General features: G+C 47.2%; 1 protein-coding gene and 1 pseudogene across 1 annotated transcript in view; one reads left to right on the top strand and one right to left on the bottom strand.

Annotated features, from left to right (window-relative positions):
* Nucleotides 1-20,168, top strand: part of ASTN1 (astrotactin 1) — a 316,698-nt gene that overhangs the window by 189,455 nt on the left and 107,075 nt on the right. Inside the window, exon 8 of the mRNA XM_075541277.1 lies at nucleotides 8,088-8,172. Within this exon, the coding sequence (XP_075397392.1) occupies nucleotides 8,088-8,172 (85 nt within the window). The remainder of the gene's footprint in view (nucleotides 1-8,087; nucleotides 8,173-20,168) is intronic.
* Nucleotides 16,561-16,985, bottom strand: LOC142429436 (large ribosomal subunit protein uL15 pseudogene; annotated as a pseudogene).

Genomic DNA, 20,168 nt, shown 5'->3' with positions numbered 1-20,168 from the left:
TTGGGTCTCCATCACACGCTCCCCTCATTCACAATGATATGATCCCCTCCTTCCCCCCCACCCCCAGGGCTGGTAGCTTCCAGCAGAGGTACCATGGAAGAAAGGCCTGGTCATCTGCTTTTGTTGAGATTATGATGCCATCGAAAATGTTATCATCATAATCTTAACTAAAGCGATGGCCAGGCCTTTCTTCCATGGTACCTCTGCTGGAAACTATCAGCCTTCAGGTCAGCAGCCACATGTAAACCGTTTAGCTAGCTGAAGCAGGCTCCTTATTTTCACTCTATGTTTGCATGCTGGAAAATGTTACACGACTTGCTCTAAGCCTCACAGCTGTGGAAGGCAGAGGCTGCTTTTTTCCATCGTGAAGTCAGAGCAGAGGTGGGATTACAAAGGGTTGCTTACTTTCCCCAGACATGTCAGATCCAACACATGTGCCATTCAAAGACGATTTAAGCAAGCACCATCTACTTAGTGTCTCTGCTTACCGTGCCAGAGACCGAAGAGCTCCCATTAGCACCTTAGTCCCCTCCAGATGTCTAATTTCTAATACTACCTGAAAATGACTTTGGGAAGCCCATCCCCTTCCAGTGGCTTCCCCGTATCCTTGACAACTGATGCATTTCCAATCAGAAGCCCATGGAAGGAGACTAGAAATAAGAACCCAGTCTCCACAGCAGGATGAAGGTGCAACAACTCCCATTTGGATAGCATCTCAGAAAGGAGGCTGCAAAGACTTTTATTTTAATTAATGCTGGAGTTGGGAAGCCCCCCTGTTCGGCTTCTTTCTGCACATGGGATGATATGGTCATCCCACACGCTCCTCAGTAAGAAACCTGATTGCCTCCCACACGCCGTCCCCGAGTGTCTCTCCACAGAGCTGAGTGTGGGAATTGGCTGGAAGTCAAGTCAACGTTATTTTTGCATCCCTCCAGCTAGCTCACTTGGAAATGTCATGGTGCTGGGACATGTGCTTTCCCAGCCATGCTGAGGGGTCTGCCCATATGGATATGTGGAACTGCGCAAGTGCACGTGTATACTTTCGCACACACACATACTCACAGATGTTCAGTCCCTGAAAAGGAGCAGCCTCCGGTGCCTGGAGCTCTTCACAGGCATGCCCCCAAAGCTAAGCAAGTGTCGATCCATCATTTGCACAGTGCTGTTGAGTATCCGGTGCGGTAAGCAATATAATGATACCCCAAAGCCGCCCATGCCCTGATTATCCGAACCTCTGATTATGCTATCTTACACAGCAAAGGCGAATCAAGCTTTCCAATGGAATGAAGGTTGCTAGTCAACTGACCTTAAAACAGGGAGATTACCGTGAATTAACGAGTGGTAACTCTTTGGCCTGCTAACCACAAGACCAGAAACTCAAAATCACCTTCCCTCCTGGGGCTAAAGATGAGGTTTTTTTACTCCCATCGTGAGTTGTGGCCTCTGAAAACCACAGGGGAATACCACTCTGTCTTACAGGCTCACCATGTGTTGAACTGACCCAATGTCAGTGAGTGAGCCAGTAACCATTGATTTTGGCCATGGTGATGCATGTGTGTCAGAGTAGAACTGTATCACACGGTTCCAATGGCTGGTGTTTTTTGAAACAGAACACCAAGCCTTTCTCCCATGGTGCCTCTGGGTGGACTCAAACCTCCAGTCTCTTGGGCAGCAGATGATCAAATTAATCATTTGCACTGGCTGTGTTATCACAAGACTCTATAAATTGCACGGCCGGCTTGCACGAAACTTCTCTTTGAAGTCAAGATTTAGCAGCTGGTTGTCATAGCAACTCTGCATCAACTCTTCATTCCCTTCCATGTAGATAGCCAAACTGGTTTGTGGGAGGAGTACAGAAGAGGGAAGTTCGGTGGGATCTTGGGTACTCCATAAAAGTGCCCCTAGCAAATGTTAGCAGTTACTGTGACCCTCAAGGCCCACAGATTTCCTGGCTTGACTTTGAGCCTACCTGGTCAATGTCAACTCGCCCTTGAGAGCTGCCAGCCACTCCCATCTACTGTTGCGTGCAGCTTGACCCGTGACACTATCTCTCCTTCCTTGACAAGATCTTTTTCTTGAAGTCCAGAAGTTCATTTTCCTGTGGTTTCTAAAGGCTTTTGTTGTGGCAGTTTGTTTTTGTGTTTGTTGTTGGGTTTCTGATGGCAACATGCTACTCAACTATCAGCCTTGGTGACTTCTCTCTCCAGTCAATACCTGGCCTTTGTTCTGCCACGTTGGAGCCGTGGATGATCCACACAATAGCTCTTTTGGACATGCCCTACCAGGCTTGGCCATTGATCGCCATTTCCCGTTACCAAATTTGAATCCTAGGTCTTTCCATAGGTCAGAACCAACCATGTAGAACTTTCGAAAACCTGGTAAGGAGGACTGGACCCCAGCCCTCCTCCTGCTTGCATATTGTGCACTGTGGTCTTTCCAACGCTCTGCCTGGTTTTTTGAACCCAGTTTGGCAGGATAGCTAAGCCCTCATTTTGTCCCAGCCACTTGGTTTACACACTCTTTCCAAACTCACTTGTTTGCCTCCACTGAAGACTGTTTCCCTCCGGTGGGTATTTTTGCTGTGCTTTGTTCCTGGGTTCTCCCCGCCCACAGTTGTGTGGGACTGCTTGGCTTTGAGCCAGCCTCTTGCCTGATGTCTCCCCAGAGGAAGGAGACCAGATAATAGACACTCCTTGAGTCAAGATGTCTTACAAAGATTTCCCCTTTTTAGTCAAATCATACTAATTCCATTTAATAAGAGTTAAGAGCAATTTACAGGACAGAGGTGACTCAGGGCTTTTGAGCTGGGACTGCATTTAACTCATGAGGAACCAATGGTGACCCAGCCGGGCCTGCTGAGCCCTGGCTTCATGACCGATGGCTTTTCATTCATCCTTGGATGAGATGAGCACCTCAGGCCTTCAGCTATGGGATGGGACGTAATGGAGGGATGATCCAGGATACAAAGTACCGGAAACATTTGCCATCGGGGTGCAAAGCCGGAGAGAAGCGTAGGCAGTGTCAGGCCCTGCACCGGTCCCCTCTTGGCTTGCTTCTGCTCCAGGACCTTGTGTGACTGCTTGTGACGGGACCGCTTCTGTGATTGGATTGCCTCTTACAGACTCGCTCGTTCCTGGCTGGGCACTTCTCAGTGGCTGCGGCACGCCTCTCCGTTGGATTCCTACGTACATCACCACTGAGTCGGTGCGTCATGTGTTCCCCGCCATCTGTCACAGCAGATGCAGCGACTGTAACACTTCTAGCTTAGGAGGGCATCCAACACCCTTGTGGGGTCTTTAAAATTCACAGCTAACAGTCAGAGCCTGGGCTTGCATGAAACCCCGCTTTAAAGTCAAATTTTCACAGTTGGTTGCCATAGCAACTCTCCTCATCAATTCTTAACTCCCTTCAACGTAGATGGCCAAGCCGGTTTGGAGGAGGCAAACACAAGAAGGAAGCTGGTGGGCTCTGGAAAGGAGAACCACTTTGAGCAGCAAAATATTGGACATCCTCAAACTCTAGCCTGATGTACTTTACCATGTCTGCTTTCCTCTGCCTTGGGGCTGCACATGCCATCGTGTGGAGAGGAGCTTTGTCTGCCAACCGCAGCGTGTCCCCACATGGTAATGAATGAAGGAAGCTTCACAAGGAGCTAATGAGAGAAAGGGAAATGCGCCCCACAACCGAAGGCATCGCCATCATTGGGAAAATCAGGCTCGGCTCGCACTCAGTCGTGCCTGCATTTATTTTGACGGGCCTGGGGGTAACTAGACGCCACCTGTGGAAGAGGACTTTCTTTCTTTGTCAGTCCTGAATTCTAGACTAGATGTCCAGCCGAGACTATTCCAAGAGTCAGAACGATGGACTTGCCGCCTTCTCGGGAAGACTTCCTGGTTGATTCTATTTTGGTTTTTGCTCTCATGCGCAAATGTCCCCAAGGACAACCAAGAGCATATCCTCCACTGAAAGAGAAGTACATCTTTTGCATTAGCATACTTTTACGCAGAGGGATGTGTCCATTATATGGTTTCTTGCAATTGTGCAAGCCCCTTCCTCATTGGTTTCCTATGCACCTTGAGTGGGTGTGCACACTATTTGTGTGGGTGCATTCTATACAAAGCACGTGGTAACAGACTTCGCAGTCTGCAGAAGTCAGTGTGAATTCAGGGTAAATCCTTTACTTAATCACTTTTTTGTCTCACAAGTATTTATGGAAAGCTTGTTTGTATGAGGAGGAGCCCCTTGGAGGCACAAATCTTTAAGTGCTAGCTGAAAGGTTGGGGGTTTGAACTTAGCAGGGGCATCTTGGAACACAGGTCTGGCAAAACATCAGCTTTCCCAAAGGTTTCATCCTTGAGCATCCGATGGAGCAGTTCCATTCCTGACACAGGGGCCCTTGTGAGTGGAGATCAACTCAAGAGCAACGAATAACGGCCCCTGGACGTGAAGGGCAGTGGCAGCTTAGTGAGAGCACGCTCCCCTTCCACTTGAGACACCTGGATTCTACTGGCCAACGCGCTGGATGCACAGGCACCACCTGCCCCTCAGAGGACATTGTAGCATGTTGCTATGATGCTAACTAGGTTTAAGTGGTGCTCACCCACTGAGTCAGCCTAGGTAGAAAGACCTGGCAAATGACTTCCCGAGATCAGTCAATGAAAACCCAGTGGACCACAGTAGTCTAATCTCATTGTACTTAGGGTCTCCATGAGTTGGGAGCCAACTAGATGGCAGCTCGCAAAACCAGTTTAGGTTCGGGGGTTCCAGGAGGGACCCTGTCCCATCCCCTTGTGTAGCTTATAGTCTTGAGTCCACGCTTTCGTTGGAACCAAAAATGTATAAAGCCAGACCCCTTGTGCTTTCTTCCGTTGACCTCCTTACGTGGACCCTCTTTATGCTTATTTCTATCGGAAGTACAGTCTTTATTCCGCAGCCTTATTATCAGCTACCTAATTTCAAGCTAGGTTTCTATGTGACTCATAGTTCCCCGACCCTTTCCAAATATAGCTCAACAGCACTGAAGCCGGTAAATTTGAGCTCATTGTGAATCCAGCCCATGTGGAAGCCTGCCTTTGCCATTCAGGAAACCAAATCCTAATCTAATACTCTCTGTGCACTCTATATAAATGAAGAACCTACTCACCTTCATTACACTCCGTACCACCATCCATCAGAGCAGGTGTCAGGGGAAGGAATGAGGGTTACCTGGTTCATGGTTCAGTCTTGAGATGAGCGAAGATTCTCATTTCTCGGACCCTGGCTCAAACCTTTCTCCCTGAATTCTGAGGCTCCTTCTCTTGATTCTCATGGGGTTTTTATCTTCGGAAAAAAGAAAAGCACACCCAGAGCTGCTATTCTATTTTTATATTCTTTTAAGCCTCTCTTCCTCCGGGCAATGGAGAAGCTCTCTATCCATTGTCTCCTCTGGGCAGATTTACAAATTTCAGGAAGCCACATCTTGTTCTTTCACTAGTTAAGAATGAAATAACCAGTCAGTGAGAGAGAAAACTAGTGCTTTAGTGGAAGCGTTCTCAGTATAAGAACTGATTTGTCTAGAAAACAGCATCATTTTCTTCAAGGTCAGTATTAGGCAGAACAGTAACTCTTAATTGTTTGTCAGTCTCTGATTTATTTATACATCAGATGAATGTTATGGAATTCTGCCTTGGGAAAATGCATGTACACACATGTACAGTTAGGGGCACAATTACAAAGGGTTCATCAACCTCTTGGAATGTTGAAAGAGTAACCAGTGATAATGAAGTGTTCTAATATCCGAAACAAACACAGAATTGTGTTTTTAGCTCAAGATAATTCTACTTGTCACTTCAAGACAATTAGTTGTTTTCCCTTAAAAACTAATACTTGAGTTTCTCTAAGACCATAGTCTGGGTGATCCCAGCTCAATTGACCTAATATTGCTCGCAAAGACAATGTTCTGTAACCTGCTTTGGTGAATAGTGACTGGGTCTTAAAGGTTCTTGAGCAGACATCAAAGTTGCAACTATTTGTGTATCCCTGCCTGGAGGAAAGAAGAGTGAGGAAAACCGAACGAAATATGCAGAGAGCCCAATGAACTAACAGACTAAGCAAACGTCACTCTCCACAACCCGGAGAGCAGAAGAGCTAGATGGTTCCCGGCTACTACTACCAACTGCTCGGAAAGGGATCACATTAGGAGGGCCTGGATAGAGAGGGAGAAAAATAAGGAATAAAATCCAAGTTCATAAAGGAGACTCGGCTTCCTGACTGGAGATGGGATAAAGCCCAAGACTATGGACTTTAGTCATCACTCAGGTCTGGACCGGAACTCTGCCCTGTGTTAAAATAACCCCAGGGTGTACGAATGGTTGAATATAAAACTGATGAACTGCTCTGTCAACCTCTGTGAACTCAATTCGCAATAAAAAGTTAAAATAAAAAGAAAAACCAAAATGCATGAAACAACGTGTTACCGCCTCAGCTTCTAAGGAACACTGTGGCTCTACTTCTTGCAAGGCAGATTTTTTTGTTTTTCTGGAAATCCACAGGGCATTATTTTTCAACAACACCGTAATCCCAATCAATGCATGAGTTCTTCCTTGTCCATCGGTCAGCTTTCACTTGCAGTTTGTGCTGTTAGAATCACCAAGGCTGTCCCGGGCACGCCTTAGTTCTCAAAGGGACATTTTTGTTTTTGAACACTTTAAAGCTATTTTTTTCTCCAACAACTTTTACCAGTGCAGTAGATCTTTTTGATTTCTTGACTACTGCTTCCACGGGCATTTATTATTATAGATCCAAGTAAACTGAAATCCTTGCGAACATACGTATTTTCTTCATTTACAACCTTGCTTGTTGATGCAGTCATGAGAATATGTGTGGGTTTTTTTTTTAATGCAGAGGTGTAATCTGTATTGGAGACTATAGCTTTGATCTTCATCCATAAGTGCTTCAAGACTTCCTCACTTTAAGGCAGCAAGGCTGTGTCATCTACATGTCACAGAGTGTGGGTGATTCTTCCTCCAAGCTTGAATGCCATGCTCTTCACGTATTCTAGCTTCTCAGATACGCAAACTTCTCAGCCGACACGCTGAACGGATATAAGGTGGCCCCACACCTTTTCTGATTTCAAACCTTGTGGTATTCCTTTTTTTATTTTATTTGAATGATTGCCTCGTGGTCTATGTTCAAATTTCCCATCAGCACAATGAAATGGTCTGGAATTCCCATCCCTTGCCTTGTCACCCATAATGTGTTATGATGCACACAACTGGACGTTTTTGCATAGTCAATAAAAGATAGGTAAATATCTTTCAAAAAACATGGTCATTAGAGGTGGCCTCCTCTCAATATAGTAGTTGTTCTGTGGTTAACAAACAAACAAAAACAGACCCATGGAATCAGACACAGATTCAAACCTTAACGCTCCTACTGAGAAATACCCACCTGTCATTGAGCAATGCTGACTCATGGGGACCCTTGAGGTAGAACTGACCAGGTGGGCTTCTAAGACTGACTTGTTATGGGAATAGAAGATCTTATCTTTCTCTCAATGAGCGGTTTTGAGCTGCTGACCTGGAGGTTAGCCCGCCATGTAACCACTATGCCACCAGAGCTTGGCAAATCAGTTAAAATTTGCAAGCCTTCGTTTTCCCCATCAGCATAAAGTAGCTAATAATTCCTACTTTTCAGGAGTGTTAGAAATAGTTGATGAATTCCCTCCTTTGAACATTTCCTGATCGCCTGAAATGTTCCTTACCATTTCCTGTGGAAATCAAGATAAGCAAAGAAAACATCCCTTCCTTCAAAGAGTTCTTGACCTTTGTCTACAGAGCGCACATAGTTGGTGCTTTGGAAATATGAGATTCCTATGAGAGCCAGTCAATAGTACCATCTGACTGAAAATGAGGATGAATGGGTACGTTCATGCAGGTGGATGGTGAAGAGGGCATGACGCTAGGATTATATAATGGGATGTATTGTGATTGGCGCCCCCAACAGTGGCAACATTTAATCGCACCATGTCATCCTACTTTTCTGAAACACAGGCATGTTAACCAACCCATTCATATTTCATATTTCTTCTTTCTTCCCCTGTTTCTAAGGAGAGTGCCTCTGCTACGAAGGTTACATGAAGGACCCAGTCCACAAGCACCTCTGCATTCGGAATGAATGGGGCACAAACCAGGGGTAAGTGAGGTCACGGCCAGGAAGCTGGTTTCCAAGATAGCACCCGTGTCTCACACAGCCATGCTGTGGAGCAACCGCATGGGCAGCAATACAGCTTACGGGTGGTTATATTCTGCACAGCGGATGGGTAAAAATGTCATTGTTCGTTTCCATATTTATACCATTCCAATGACATCCGTCTCATCGGTTTCTCCATTTGCGAGGCAAGAGATGATGCCTCGGAGCCGAAGCCCCGCAGCCTCCAGCCGGGATCTGAAAGCTGTCCCTCTGTTCTGCTGCACACCACTGCCAGCCTCACGGCTTCCACAGGCAGAGCTTAGCTGAGGAGCATGCTGGAGACACACAGAACCACGCAGATCCCACTGTAGCTCTTGCAGAGTTTGATGAGCTTTGCAAAACTGACATGAGTAGACACTTGTTTTCACCAAGACTGTCAGCGGGGGTGAAGTGCAGAGACACAGAGAGTACTCTGTAGTGAGTAAAACAGGACTTTTGCCTGATGCCCAATTACCATTCCTCCACGAAACCTGCGATTCTCCCTTGGAATATGCTATAACAGGATAAAGCCCTTCCCTGTGGCTCTTTTAAAGCGACTTTCCAGATGCCGAGAGCTTGTCTTCTGCATTGGCTGAGCCGACACAGGGTTAGGAGCAGAAATCAGTCAATAACTGCCAACCAATAATAACAATCAATGGAAGAGGAATAACTAGAAAGAAATCAATGCAAAAGACCTCCTGGAATGATTAAATGGACTGCAATTTAGATATCTGTTTGCAGCCTGATGAGGTGGGAATATTTTCAGGCTTTTAGTTTTTCCTCCCAAATCAATGTAATTTTAGCTATATCCATGGAAAGATCATATCCCAGAGGTGGGTAATCAGCCCCTTCTGTATGATTCTGGTGAAATTCAGCCAGGACTATTGACTATAGCCCTGGATTGCTAGAAGCAATAAATATGGAGACAAATGGGTAAGAGTTTGGAAAAGAGCAATAAAAATGATTGAAGAGCCCAAGGGAGTGATTGATGACTAAGGAATAGAAGAACTCAACTCTGAGAACTTGGCCAGCTGATGACTCAGTCAGGACATGATAGATATCCACAGATGTTAGAAGAGGGCAAATGTTCTGGAACGGGTTGAAATGGAAGGATAAGGACAGGCGAGAATGAAGTTAGGGGAAGGAAATTCGAGTCATGGGTCAGAAAGCTTACGAAAGTCAAAATGCCACGCACTTTTTCTGTTAGTGAATATGAAAGGTTGCTCGGTTTTGACTACATTTGAGAATATATTGGAGAGAAGTCTAGCAAATGTAGAGACAGGTATTTGTAGAAGGATCAGTACCTAAAAACCGACCTGTTATGTTTTTCAAAAGCCAAGAGACTTGTTGGCTAAAGCCCACCCCCTCCCTTGACAATAGAGGTTTGCATAGTTGGTGGGGAGCTAGAATCTGTGTGTGTGATCATCTTATTGAGAATTTCAGTTGAATGGGATTCTCACAAGGTGAATATTGTAAGGGCGAAGTTAACCATTTCTCTAGCTCTTGGGCCCCAAATTTGTTGCTGATGGAAAATATCATTTCACTTTTTGCCCGGAACGATCCAGGCTGGCTCTCTGCAGTGATTGGATTTGGTGGCTGATAGCTCAAGCCTCCCCAACTCTTGCCTTGTAGATGGATCGTGTGAGGATGGGCCTGACTTGCCGTGGTAATTGCACAAGCCTTTGTCATCCCCTCTGGCTGTGTGTAGAGACAGTCTTGGGCCGTAGACAAGAGCCTCAAGGGAAATGGTGGAGGCCCCAGCCTTGGTGTCATTTAAAACAAGACAAGGTAAAGCAGGGAGCCTCCGATTGACAGGGACATTAGCCTCCGGAAATAGACAAGGAGACCTAATCTGCCATTTCCATCTCTAATTTCCATTATTCTCTGATCATCACTGTCTACACAGTCTCCTTCTGGACACTAATAAAATCATGGCGCAACTGTGAGTAGGAGGAGGAGGAGGGGAAAGTGACTATCTTGTGGATAATGGAACCAGGAGTGATAAGCAACATGAGGTTTTTATTTTTTTTAATGTGCCAAACAAATGAGCGCATTTTCCTTATAAAGTGACAAGATAAATGCAAAGCAGAAGATGCCATACATCTTGATTTCAGTCGGGGATCTGACGCCATCCTTCTTTAAATGATTCTCACAAAATTAATGGAAAGGGTTTTGAATGTGCAGACTGTCACTTGAATTGAAACCTGCCTGACAGATTGCCAGCTGATGACACACGGTGTGTTATTACTGAAAAAAATCAATGGTAGGTTTGATTTTCTCGAATATTTTATTTAACGTTCCAGAAGGTGGAGATGTGTATTTATGTTTTACCTACAGCATTCTGTATTGCATATGGGTGTGTGTGTGTGTGTGTGTGTGTGTGTGTGTGTGTGTGTGTGTGTGTTCTTTTGAAACAAAAGAAGGGAATCCTAGGCCAATAATAGTTAAAATGCACTCTGTTGCGGAAAACTCTAGGTTAATGTACCAGAAGAAAATGTAGCAATAACCATTTGTGACACTCAGACTAGAAAGAAAATTGATGAAGGGCGCCAGTACGAAGAGTTACCCAGGAGGTTTTGGGGAGGCAGAGGAGTGAAGCTGGGCAACTTTGTCTCCTTTTCCTGCTCAGTGGATGTTTTGGCGTTCCTGCTTTGCGTGGGGGCAACCTGGATCATTTACAGAAACCGTCTCTCCACTCTACTCCGTCGTTTAGGCGCCTACACATTCATGCTTTCCACAGATATTCATTGCAAGGCCTCTGGTGGGTCAGGCTGCTAGAGATCACGTCTGCTCCCGTCCTTTCAGAGAAGAGCTGGGGCTCTTGGTAGGGAGGTGGGTAGGAATTATGGATGCATCTCTTCCGGCTCTGCCGCCAGTTTTGAATCCCCTACACCTCTGTGTGCCTTCTCCCCTTTTCTCCTCCTCTGAGCATCTTTAACTTGCTCACATCACAAAGATCTTGTCTTCTCATTCTGGCTTCCTGTCTCTTGAACAAATATGGTCCCATTTTCACTGGTTCCACATGGAAGTAGGACTAGCACTCCACCTGCTAGGGGCACGAAAACAAAGATGCTCTCCAGGAACAAATAGCTTAATGTCGGTTTCTTCAGAACGAAGCTTTCAGTGAAGGGGAGGAGGGTGATAAGTGCAAGGACTGGATTTCAGATGGTCTTATTTGTTACGGCTTGGCTCATGAACGCCCCTTGTGTCTGATGAAGGACCAAGGTGTCTGTGTACTGCATGCACACTGAAGTCCCAAGGTGGGGTAACTTCCCACTTGTTGAAAGCCTTTGAGCGACACCAGGTTACAATGGAACAGACCAGGGGTCCCTTTAGGTTGTAATCTCCACAGGAACAGATTTCCAGGCCTTTCAAACTTCCAACCTTTCACCTAGCAGCCAAGAGCTCATCCATTGCACTGCCAGGACTCCTGTGTCCTTCCTGAATCCTACTTTTTTCTAGACCATTTATAATACACCAAAACATGCAAACACACACCAAATTCCTTGGCACTATTTTTACTTCCCGTGATTTTCCAAGTGAAACCTACTCCTGCAATTATCCTATAGATTCACATACACAAGAACAAACAGCGAACTGGGAACCATACCTACAAGGAACGCTAACCAAGGGATGGCGACTGGATCCGGCTGACTTCATATCTACCCGCAGCCGGTTGAGACACGGATACGCTGAGTGGGATGGGGTCGTTGCTTGCTCTGGCTCACTCAGGTGACAGGATTCAGACGGCAGGTTGTGAAAGCATTGAACTCATTACACAAGAAGGTCCTGTTCACTGGAAGTAAAAAGTAGCTTCAAGAAGATTTAAACAAAGTCATGGATGACAGATTTCTAATGGGTTATTAAAAGAACACGGGCTGTGTGAGGTCACAGCCTGGGTCTTTGAGGTTGGCAACAAAATCAGTCATTTCCTGCCCCAACACACCCCGTGGCACCGCTGCCAGACAGAGGACTCGAGGTGAGAGGTTCACGCTCAGCACGTGGGTTGACCCTGGCTCCTGGCTCTGATTCACAGAAGTACTTCTCTGCCTCCCTTTGCTGCGGCTGAAGGGCCATCACCAGAGATGAGAGGCTCAGCATTTGCCACCGGTTTGCAAGGACAGGGACAACCAGCAAAGCTGTCACAGAGACAAGAAGCAAAAACAATAAATGAAGGTGGAGGAGGCAAGGGAGATTGATTTCCAAGAAAATATTAGAACAGGAAATTAATTTACTTAGCTACTTTGGAAATTATGAAGAGAAGCCATAATAATGTGGGGTTTGTTGTTGTTGTTGATGTTACATTTAAAATGTACCCAAGGGCCTCTATAGATATACTTTCAGAATACCATAATTAAATTAAATTCATGAGTGTGAAGATCCTCGGTAAATAATATTCTTGTTTCATATTCTGGCATCTCAGACACAGAGGGCAATACCAAGAAGATTCCTCACGAGATGAATATAAAATATCACTAGCCTTTAACACGGAAGGATGACGGTAGAGCGATAATTCATGAGACAGGAAGACGCCTGCTGTGGAAAAGCAACAGGTGTTTCACCAGAGCTGTACGCTGCTGTCTGCAGAGGCCCTGCCCCTCAGAATGCCTCCTTCTTTCCAGCGGAAACAGAATGACCTGTGTACCCCCAGATAGACACGTGGGTGTGCACACACGCACGTACACACTCATTGACACAACCCACACGGCTTTAATAAGGCCTTTCCATGACCCCCGGTGTTTCCTATTTCCACCGCTCTGTCGGCTTCTCATCCCCCTTCCTAGGAGTTACTGCTTAGAGATTGTTAATCTGTATAAAGAACAAAGATCCCCAAACTCTGAATCCAGTGTCCGTTCCCACCCTCCAGTGAGGCCTGAGCGCACTACGCCTGACCTCAGCCCCTCTGTCCTGCCCAACCCACATCCCAGGTCCTTCCATCGGCCCTGGCCGAGTGATGGAGCCCTATGGGCTGTTCCTTAGAGATCCTTCTCCGAGTAGTAAGCTGAGCCCATCAGAGAGGGTCGCTTCACCTCTGGAGTCTAGATATTGAGCAGAGAACAGCTTCTACTGATTAGCAGGAAAAAAAGCCAAAGCCCACCCTCCCTTAGGCTGGCCCCCAAACTGAGCAAGAGCCTCCCCTCCGCTGTCGGACAATCTCAGTGCCAGCCCCACACCACCTCCGGCCAGTGCCTGAAATGGAGCTCTTTCCACAGTGTTTTGAAGTCTCCTCTATTTATTTGGCCTTTTGTTTCTTTCTTCTTTTCTCCTCCCCCTGGTCTCCCCCCGCCCAGTCAATGACAAGGTAGTTTGTGTTGCCCCCCACCACACACACTCACACACACACACACACACTCCATTCCAATATCAAAATCCGTGAAGGAGCCGCGTTGCCTTAAAAGGAGAGTTGCAATCCCAGGTCTTGGACAGTGTTGGACATTCTTTGAGCCATCCAAAGCCTCGTTCAAAGTGGCGTGGACACGCAGGGAACCTTCCCTGGCTGCGGTTGCAGAGAGAGGTGACGGCAGAAGGAGGGATGGAAAGACGGGATGTCCTGGCTGCGAAGGTGAAGGAAAGGAGCCACAATCCCAGGCTTGAGGGCCTCCTGTGGCCTGTGCAGGGGTCAAGCAACGGAGGCTCCCTAGAGCCTACAGCTTGCCAACACTTCGCTTTAGCCCGGTGTCTGTCAGGCCTCCAACCCGAACTAAATCCCAAATGAAACCCATTGCTGCTGAGTCCACTCTCAGCAGCTCAGCAGGGAAGAATGGAGCTGCTCCCTGGGGTCTCCAAAGCTGCCCCCTTTTGTGAAAAGGGAGCGGGTGGGTCCACTCGGTGTGGGAACCTGCAATGCGCCTGAATCTTTGCAGGAGCAGACTCCACATCTCTCTCCCACGAGAGTGCTCAGTAGTCAATGGAGTCCTGAACCACGGCCTCGTGGCGCCTCCTGTGGCCTAAGCTGCAGGAGAATACGTGAGGCTTGGCCTGAGGTACTGAAACAACAAGTTCAGAGTCAGACGTCTTGCCTGCACGATGACTTTTCCAGACTTTTCCTTTGCTCCTTTCTAGCTCATCATCTGGCTCTCACCTTGCCGTTCACCCCTGCGCTGTTTCCCTGTCTCTGATGCACCTTGGCCCTTCCCCAAGTCCTTATCCGAGACTTGCCGTCCCGGCTGCCTCTGCTCCGTTATCTCTGGGCGCCCTCCTGCCCTGCCCTGCAGCCCAGACTTGGTCGTCTGTGCCCAGCTCCTGCCACGCCATGCCAACCAAATACAATTATCCCCCCATTAATTCTCTTGTTGCCCTCCCTTTCCCTGTGTGTCTGTCTCTCACTCTCCGCGCCTCCTGCTTCTTCTAATCCCTATTTCTGACACTTTTTCTAATGTACAAGGGGGCTTCAGAAAGCCAGTGGGAAACCGAATGGACAGATAAGGAAATCGTTCCACAGCTTTTTGAAGCCCCTCTGTTATTTATTTGGCCACGTGTCTGTCTCTTCTTTTCCTCCCCTTCTCCCGGGTCAGTGATGTTGTAGCTCGTGTCACCCCCACCCATTCCAGCATTAAAGCCAGTGAAGGAGGTGTGTTGAATTAAATGAAAAGCTCCCAGGTCCTGCCCTTCCAGAGACATCGCAGCTCCCTGAATCTAGCCCAGGCAGTGCCCCTCGGCAGAGGAACGAGAGTGCTCTTAGGGCCGAGGACCCCCGCAGACAGGCTTGGTGGCATCATGTCCCCTGGTTACTATGGTAAAATTCGCGCCTTGTCCTCAGAGCCCTGCTCAAGGGAGGACACGGCATGTGCCCAGTCGCTGGAGTGTAGTGATGCTTTCAGTAGGTCGCAGAGAGGTACCCAGCTGAGAGGCAGGCAGCCCCTGCTTGCGCCGGCCAGCAAACGCTGGGGCCAAAGGGCACATTCACCCAGATGGACACAAGGCTTGCACTGAGCTCGTGCCGGCCAGGGATGTCCTCTGCTCTCCCGCTAGAGGCAACCTTCGTGATTACATTGGACGAGACAAGAACAAAGCATGCCCTCGTTCGTGACTTCCAGATACTAGTCCATGCCAGCTACTTCCAGAGTCACCTGGGCAGCTTATTGGTAGCCCTGCTTTGTGACTTGTATCCCGGAGAGTTTTATTTGTGTAGGCCTGGGAGAGGGCCCAGACTCGATCCATTGGGCACGCTCCCCTAACTGATTCTACAACACCATGCAGAAGACTTTTCTAGGCAAGATATGGGGTCTCCAGAACCCTTGGGTGGGCAGGCTCTTGCCAGGTGCACTGTCCGCTTCCCAGGAAAATGGGCGCACACTTGTAAACTAGTGACCCAGGGCACGCTAAACGAATCCTTGTGTTTTACCGAGGACAGGAGAGCTGCAGTGCCTTGCCCAAGGTCACATAGCTAGAGGTCAAGCTTTATTGTATTTTGGGCCTTAAAAAAGGACACACTATGTAACCTGTGAAAGCAGGATTGGTTGTTGACAGGAGGGTGGACATTTCTCAGTCTTTCAGCTGCTTCTCTACACCCCTTATTGCCCGCCACCCCCCTCCAGGGCTGAACAGGGCTCATCCTCATTCCCACTCTGTGACAAGGGCCTGCCGTTCACCAACGGTCCTGCCGCCCTTGGAGGGGCGCCCTCACCACCACCACAGCCGCGTCCTGCTCTCGGCTTCCTCCAGTCTCTGCACCCAGAGGCTTATTTCAAAGGGGGCTGGGGGAGGGAACACTCTGTTCCCTCCAGCATGACCGCCAGGGTGAAAACAAAATCAACCTCCATTTACCCTCCCATCTGCTCAAGAATGGAAGATAAATTGTTTCAATTTTATAAAAATGAATGTTTTATGTCTTGCCTCTGCTTTCCAGAGAGTGTCTTGAATTTATATGTTCTCCTGAAGGCACTTGTTCCTCTAGGAAGGTTCACGAGACCTTCAGCGGCCATGGTGGAGAACACTGCTTCTCCTGGACTGGGAGGTCCTGGCTACTCATCTGTCTTCTCTGTCACAGCAACAGAAGGGAGTTGACACGTTAGTTCACGTCCAGAGAAAGCGCCCATTACCACCTTGGCATGGTTCCTCCCGATTTCTTTTTACTCTGCGTCCAGTTACTCTTCCTTACGAGACTGGGCGCATGTTTGTTCTCTTCCATAGATTCGGAGTGAGCACACGCTCCTTTAACAATCACGAACTTTGGGGAGGCGGCGGGAAGATAAGGAAGCTCTAAACGTGTCTTTGTGGAACTTTCTTCCCTCCAAACGGTCTTCGAATCATCTCACTTTCCTTTTTCCTTTTTATTTTTTTTGAAAAGCCATTTTTAACTTTTAATTAAACCTCCACGTAACTTTAAGCCACCAGGACACAGTCCCTCCCTCACCCCCCACCACCAATACCCTGACTCTTCTCCTTAGCTCTTCTGCTGAAGAATTTGGCCTGCCCAATGGCAGGCTGCTTTGGAAGCTTACCTTCCCCAGAACTCTGTCGCAGCCTGACCGCACCACATCCGTGACGGGAGCAGCTCCAGTCTTACTTTTGGCAGCATTGACCCTGCTCCGCTCACTGACCAAGGTCCACAATTTAGTGAGGTTCACTGTTGGGCAGAACTTCTGGTTCCTCTTCAAGCGGTAATGTTGCATGCCGACTTTTCCAAAGTCACCTGGATGGTATTTGTCGAAGTTGACCCTGTGATGATGCAAGCCACCAGCATTACCCCGACCTCCTGGGAGCTTCCCGATGCGGCCGTGGCCATGGCTCACGTGGCCCCTCAGTTTCCGAGTCTCCCTCAGTCTGGAGGGCATGTCGGCGGCCGAGACGAAAGAGCCATCTCACTTTTCAGAAGCCTCCATTTGAAGCTGCTTGGAGAGGAAGGGAGAAAGTGACTTGAGGTCTAGCAGTCAGGTCTGAATCCTCTGCTGTTGACATGCTTGTCATTGTGGGAGCAAAGGCCATCTGAATACCCACCAGGGCCCTCCCAGTCAGCAGAGGATGCAACTCAACGCCACTGGAGAGTCCGCAGAGCCCCTTGTGTAGTGTAATGCTAAGTAATAACTGTCACCTACAAAGTTTGTACTGCCTTTGGGGCTGGAATCTCTTGAGTGGACTACATGGTTTAATTGCTGAGCTGTAAACCTGAAGGCTGGAGGTTCGAGTCTCCCCATGGTCCCTGGGAAGAAGGTACTAGGGAGATCTACTTGAGTAAAGCAGCCGTGGAATACCCTACGGAGCCCAGTGCTACTCCGACCTTGTGGGAGCATCAGCGGCCAGACTCGCCTGGACAACAGCTACTGCTTTCTGTATCTGCTGAGCCTAGTGCCAGCAGCTTTTCAAAACATAGACCCATAGAAATCCCATGAACAGTAATTCATAAGAGCTGATAAGTTCGAGATGCTTGTTACACCTACAGTATCTGTGCAAAACATGATCCAGGGAAAGTAATTTTGAGAACCCCTTTTCCTCCTAGAGCAGCCGTTCTCAACCTGTGGGTCATGACCCCTTTGGGGGTCAAACAACCCTTTCACAGGGGTCACCTGATTCATAACAGTAGCAAAATGACAGTTATAAAGTAGCAACAAAAATAATTTGATGGTTGGGGTGGGGGGTCACCACAACATGAGGAACTGTCCTACAGGGCTGCAGCATGACGAAGCTTGAGAACCACTGTCCTAGATGAAGACTTTGATATCTTGTTCCAAGCACCCCTGCTATAATTATTTTCCCTAGATTTTTATAGATACAGAAATTGGAGAGTAACCATTCTGTCACTGAACTTAAGGTTTTAATTGATCATATTTTTCTTTTTACAAAAGATATTCCTGTAACTGATAGAAAATGTAGGGAAAAACAACAACAACAACAACAACAGAGCATTCAAAAAAATGCCAAATCCCTGGAAGAGCCACCCCCTGGACAGTGTTCACACTGACTTGTTTACCGAGGCAGAATTTACCTGTGCAGAACAAAAATGGCATGGTTCTGTTATAGCGCCTGCTTTCCTCTACATATATGTGTGAAGGATGTGGGCAGGTGTTGTGTGGATCTATGTATACATATATGTATGTATGCAAATAGATGGCTAGAAGGCATGCCCTTGGGGGACCATTGGATAAGTACTGGACTGCTAACTGAAAGGCTGGGGACGCCAACTCACAAGCCACTTTGAGGGGGGGAAATGAAGCTATCTGTACCATTAAAAACTTACAGCCCTGAGACCCTGCGTGTTGTTGTTGAGAGTTGGAATCAACCCCATGGCAGTGCGGGCATACATATATCACAACCCTTATCGTCTTATCGACAACCCTTCCATCCATCCATTGTGTCAAGCCCATTTGTACATTTGTTGCCATCATCATTTTCAAAACATTTTCTTTCTATTTGAACCCTTGGTATCAGCTTCTTGTTCCCCCTCCCTCCCTCATCCTCCCTCCAACATGAACCTTTGATAATTTATAATATTGGTATTATTTTGTCATATCTTACACTGACTGATGTCTCCCTTCATCCACTTTTCTGTTGTCCATCCCCCTGGAAAGGGGTTATATGTAGATCATTGTGATCAGTTTCCCCTTTCTCCCCCCACCTGCCCCTTACCCTCCTGGTATTGCTACTCTCATTACTGATCCTGTGGGGTTTGTCTGTCCTGGATTCCCTGTGTTGGGAGTTCTTATCTATACTGATGTACATGCTCTGGTCTAGCTAGATTTGTAAGGTGAAAGTCAAGGGTGGGGAGGAAGCATTGAGAACTAGAGGAAAATGTTAGATCTCTCAGGGAGAGATATACCTCGGTCCTTGGCTCCACACGAGAAATAATTCACACCGAAGCCTGGTTTGCAATCCAAGTGAGTTTTATGATTGTTAGAAGAAGTTTCAGGTTTACACAGGTACCCCAGGGCCCCTCACCCCTTGCAGCCTCCCTATAAGCTGCTCAGAAAGTCATGCGGTCGGCTCCAAGCTCCTGCCTTTTTCAATTTGTTCTTGGGAGGCGTGGTGGACAACCCTGGCCGACTCCATTGGCTAAACTGAATTTACTTGGCCTAGGTGGGCCAATCCAGGTGCAGTGCCCACCCAGGTGTACCTCCCCTTCCTGGCCAGAAGCCTGAACCTCTAAGCATTCGCAGTGTACCACTCCTTCTTGGCTGGGAGCTTGAACCTCTGAACATGCATAATGGATGCCCCATTCACTAAGTTAAACTGTCTAACAAAAGTTGTATGTTTCACCTGTGCTATACTGCACCCTGGCTGGCTCCTCTCTTCCTTGCCACCCTTCTGTGGGGGGATGACCAACTGTCTACAGATGGGCTTTGGGTCTCCACCACCCCCTCATTCACATCGATATGATTTTTTGTTTTGGGTATTTGATGCCTGATACCTGATCGCATCGACCTCATGATCACACAGGCTTCTTCCACGTGGGCTTTGTTGCTTCTCAGCTACATGACTGCTTGTTTATCTTCAAGCTTTTAAGACCCCAAATGGTATCTCTTCTGATAGCTGGGAACCATCAGCTTTCTTCACATTTGCTTATGCACACTTTTTGTCTTCAACGACTGTGTCGGGAAGGTGAACATCACAGAATGCAAGATTATTAGAAGAAAGTGTTCTTGCATTGAGAGAGTACTTGAGTAGAGGCTCAATGTCCATCTGCTATCTAAATACTTAGCATAAAATTTATGTACATAGACCTATAGCCCTAGTGTTATAAATATATTTACATGTACACATGCCTATAAATGTCTTTTGCCTCTTAGTTTTTTCCTCTATTTCCTCTTACTTTCCTCCTGTCCCATTATCATGTTTGACCTTCATTTGGCTGTCAGTAATTCCTCTTGACTACCTTGTACTTGATCAACCCCATCAAGCATTCTATACCCTACTTGCCATTGATTTTATCTCTCTTGTTACTTTATCCCCGTTTTAAAAATATTTTTAAAAACATTATATATACACACACACATATATATATTTGCATGTGTGCATTTGTGTGA

This window comes from Tenrec ecaudatus, chromosome 1, assembly GCF_050624435.1.
Source record: "Tenrec ecaudatus isolate mTenEca1 chromosome 1, mTenEca1.hap1, whole genome shotgun sequence".
NCBI classification, from domain to species: Eukaryota; Metazoa; Chordata; class Mammalia; order Afrosoricida; family Tenrecidae; genus Tenrec; species Tenrec ecaudatus.
This window is presented reverse-complemented; position numbering and strand designations above follow the sequence as displayed.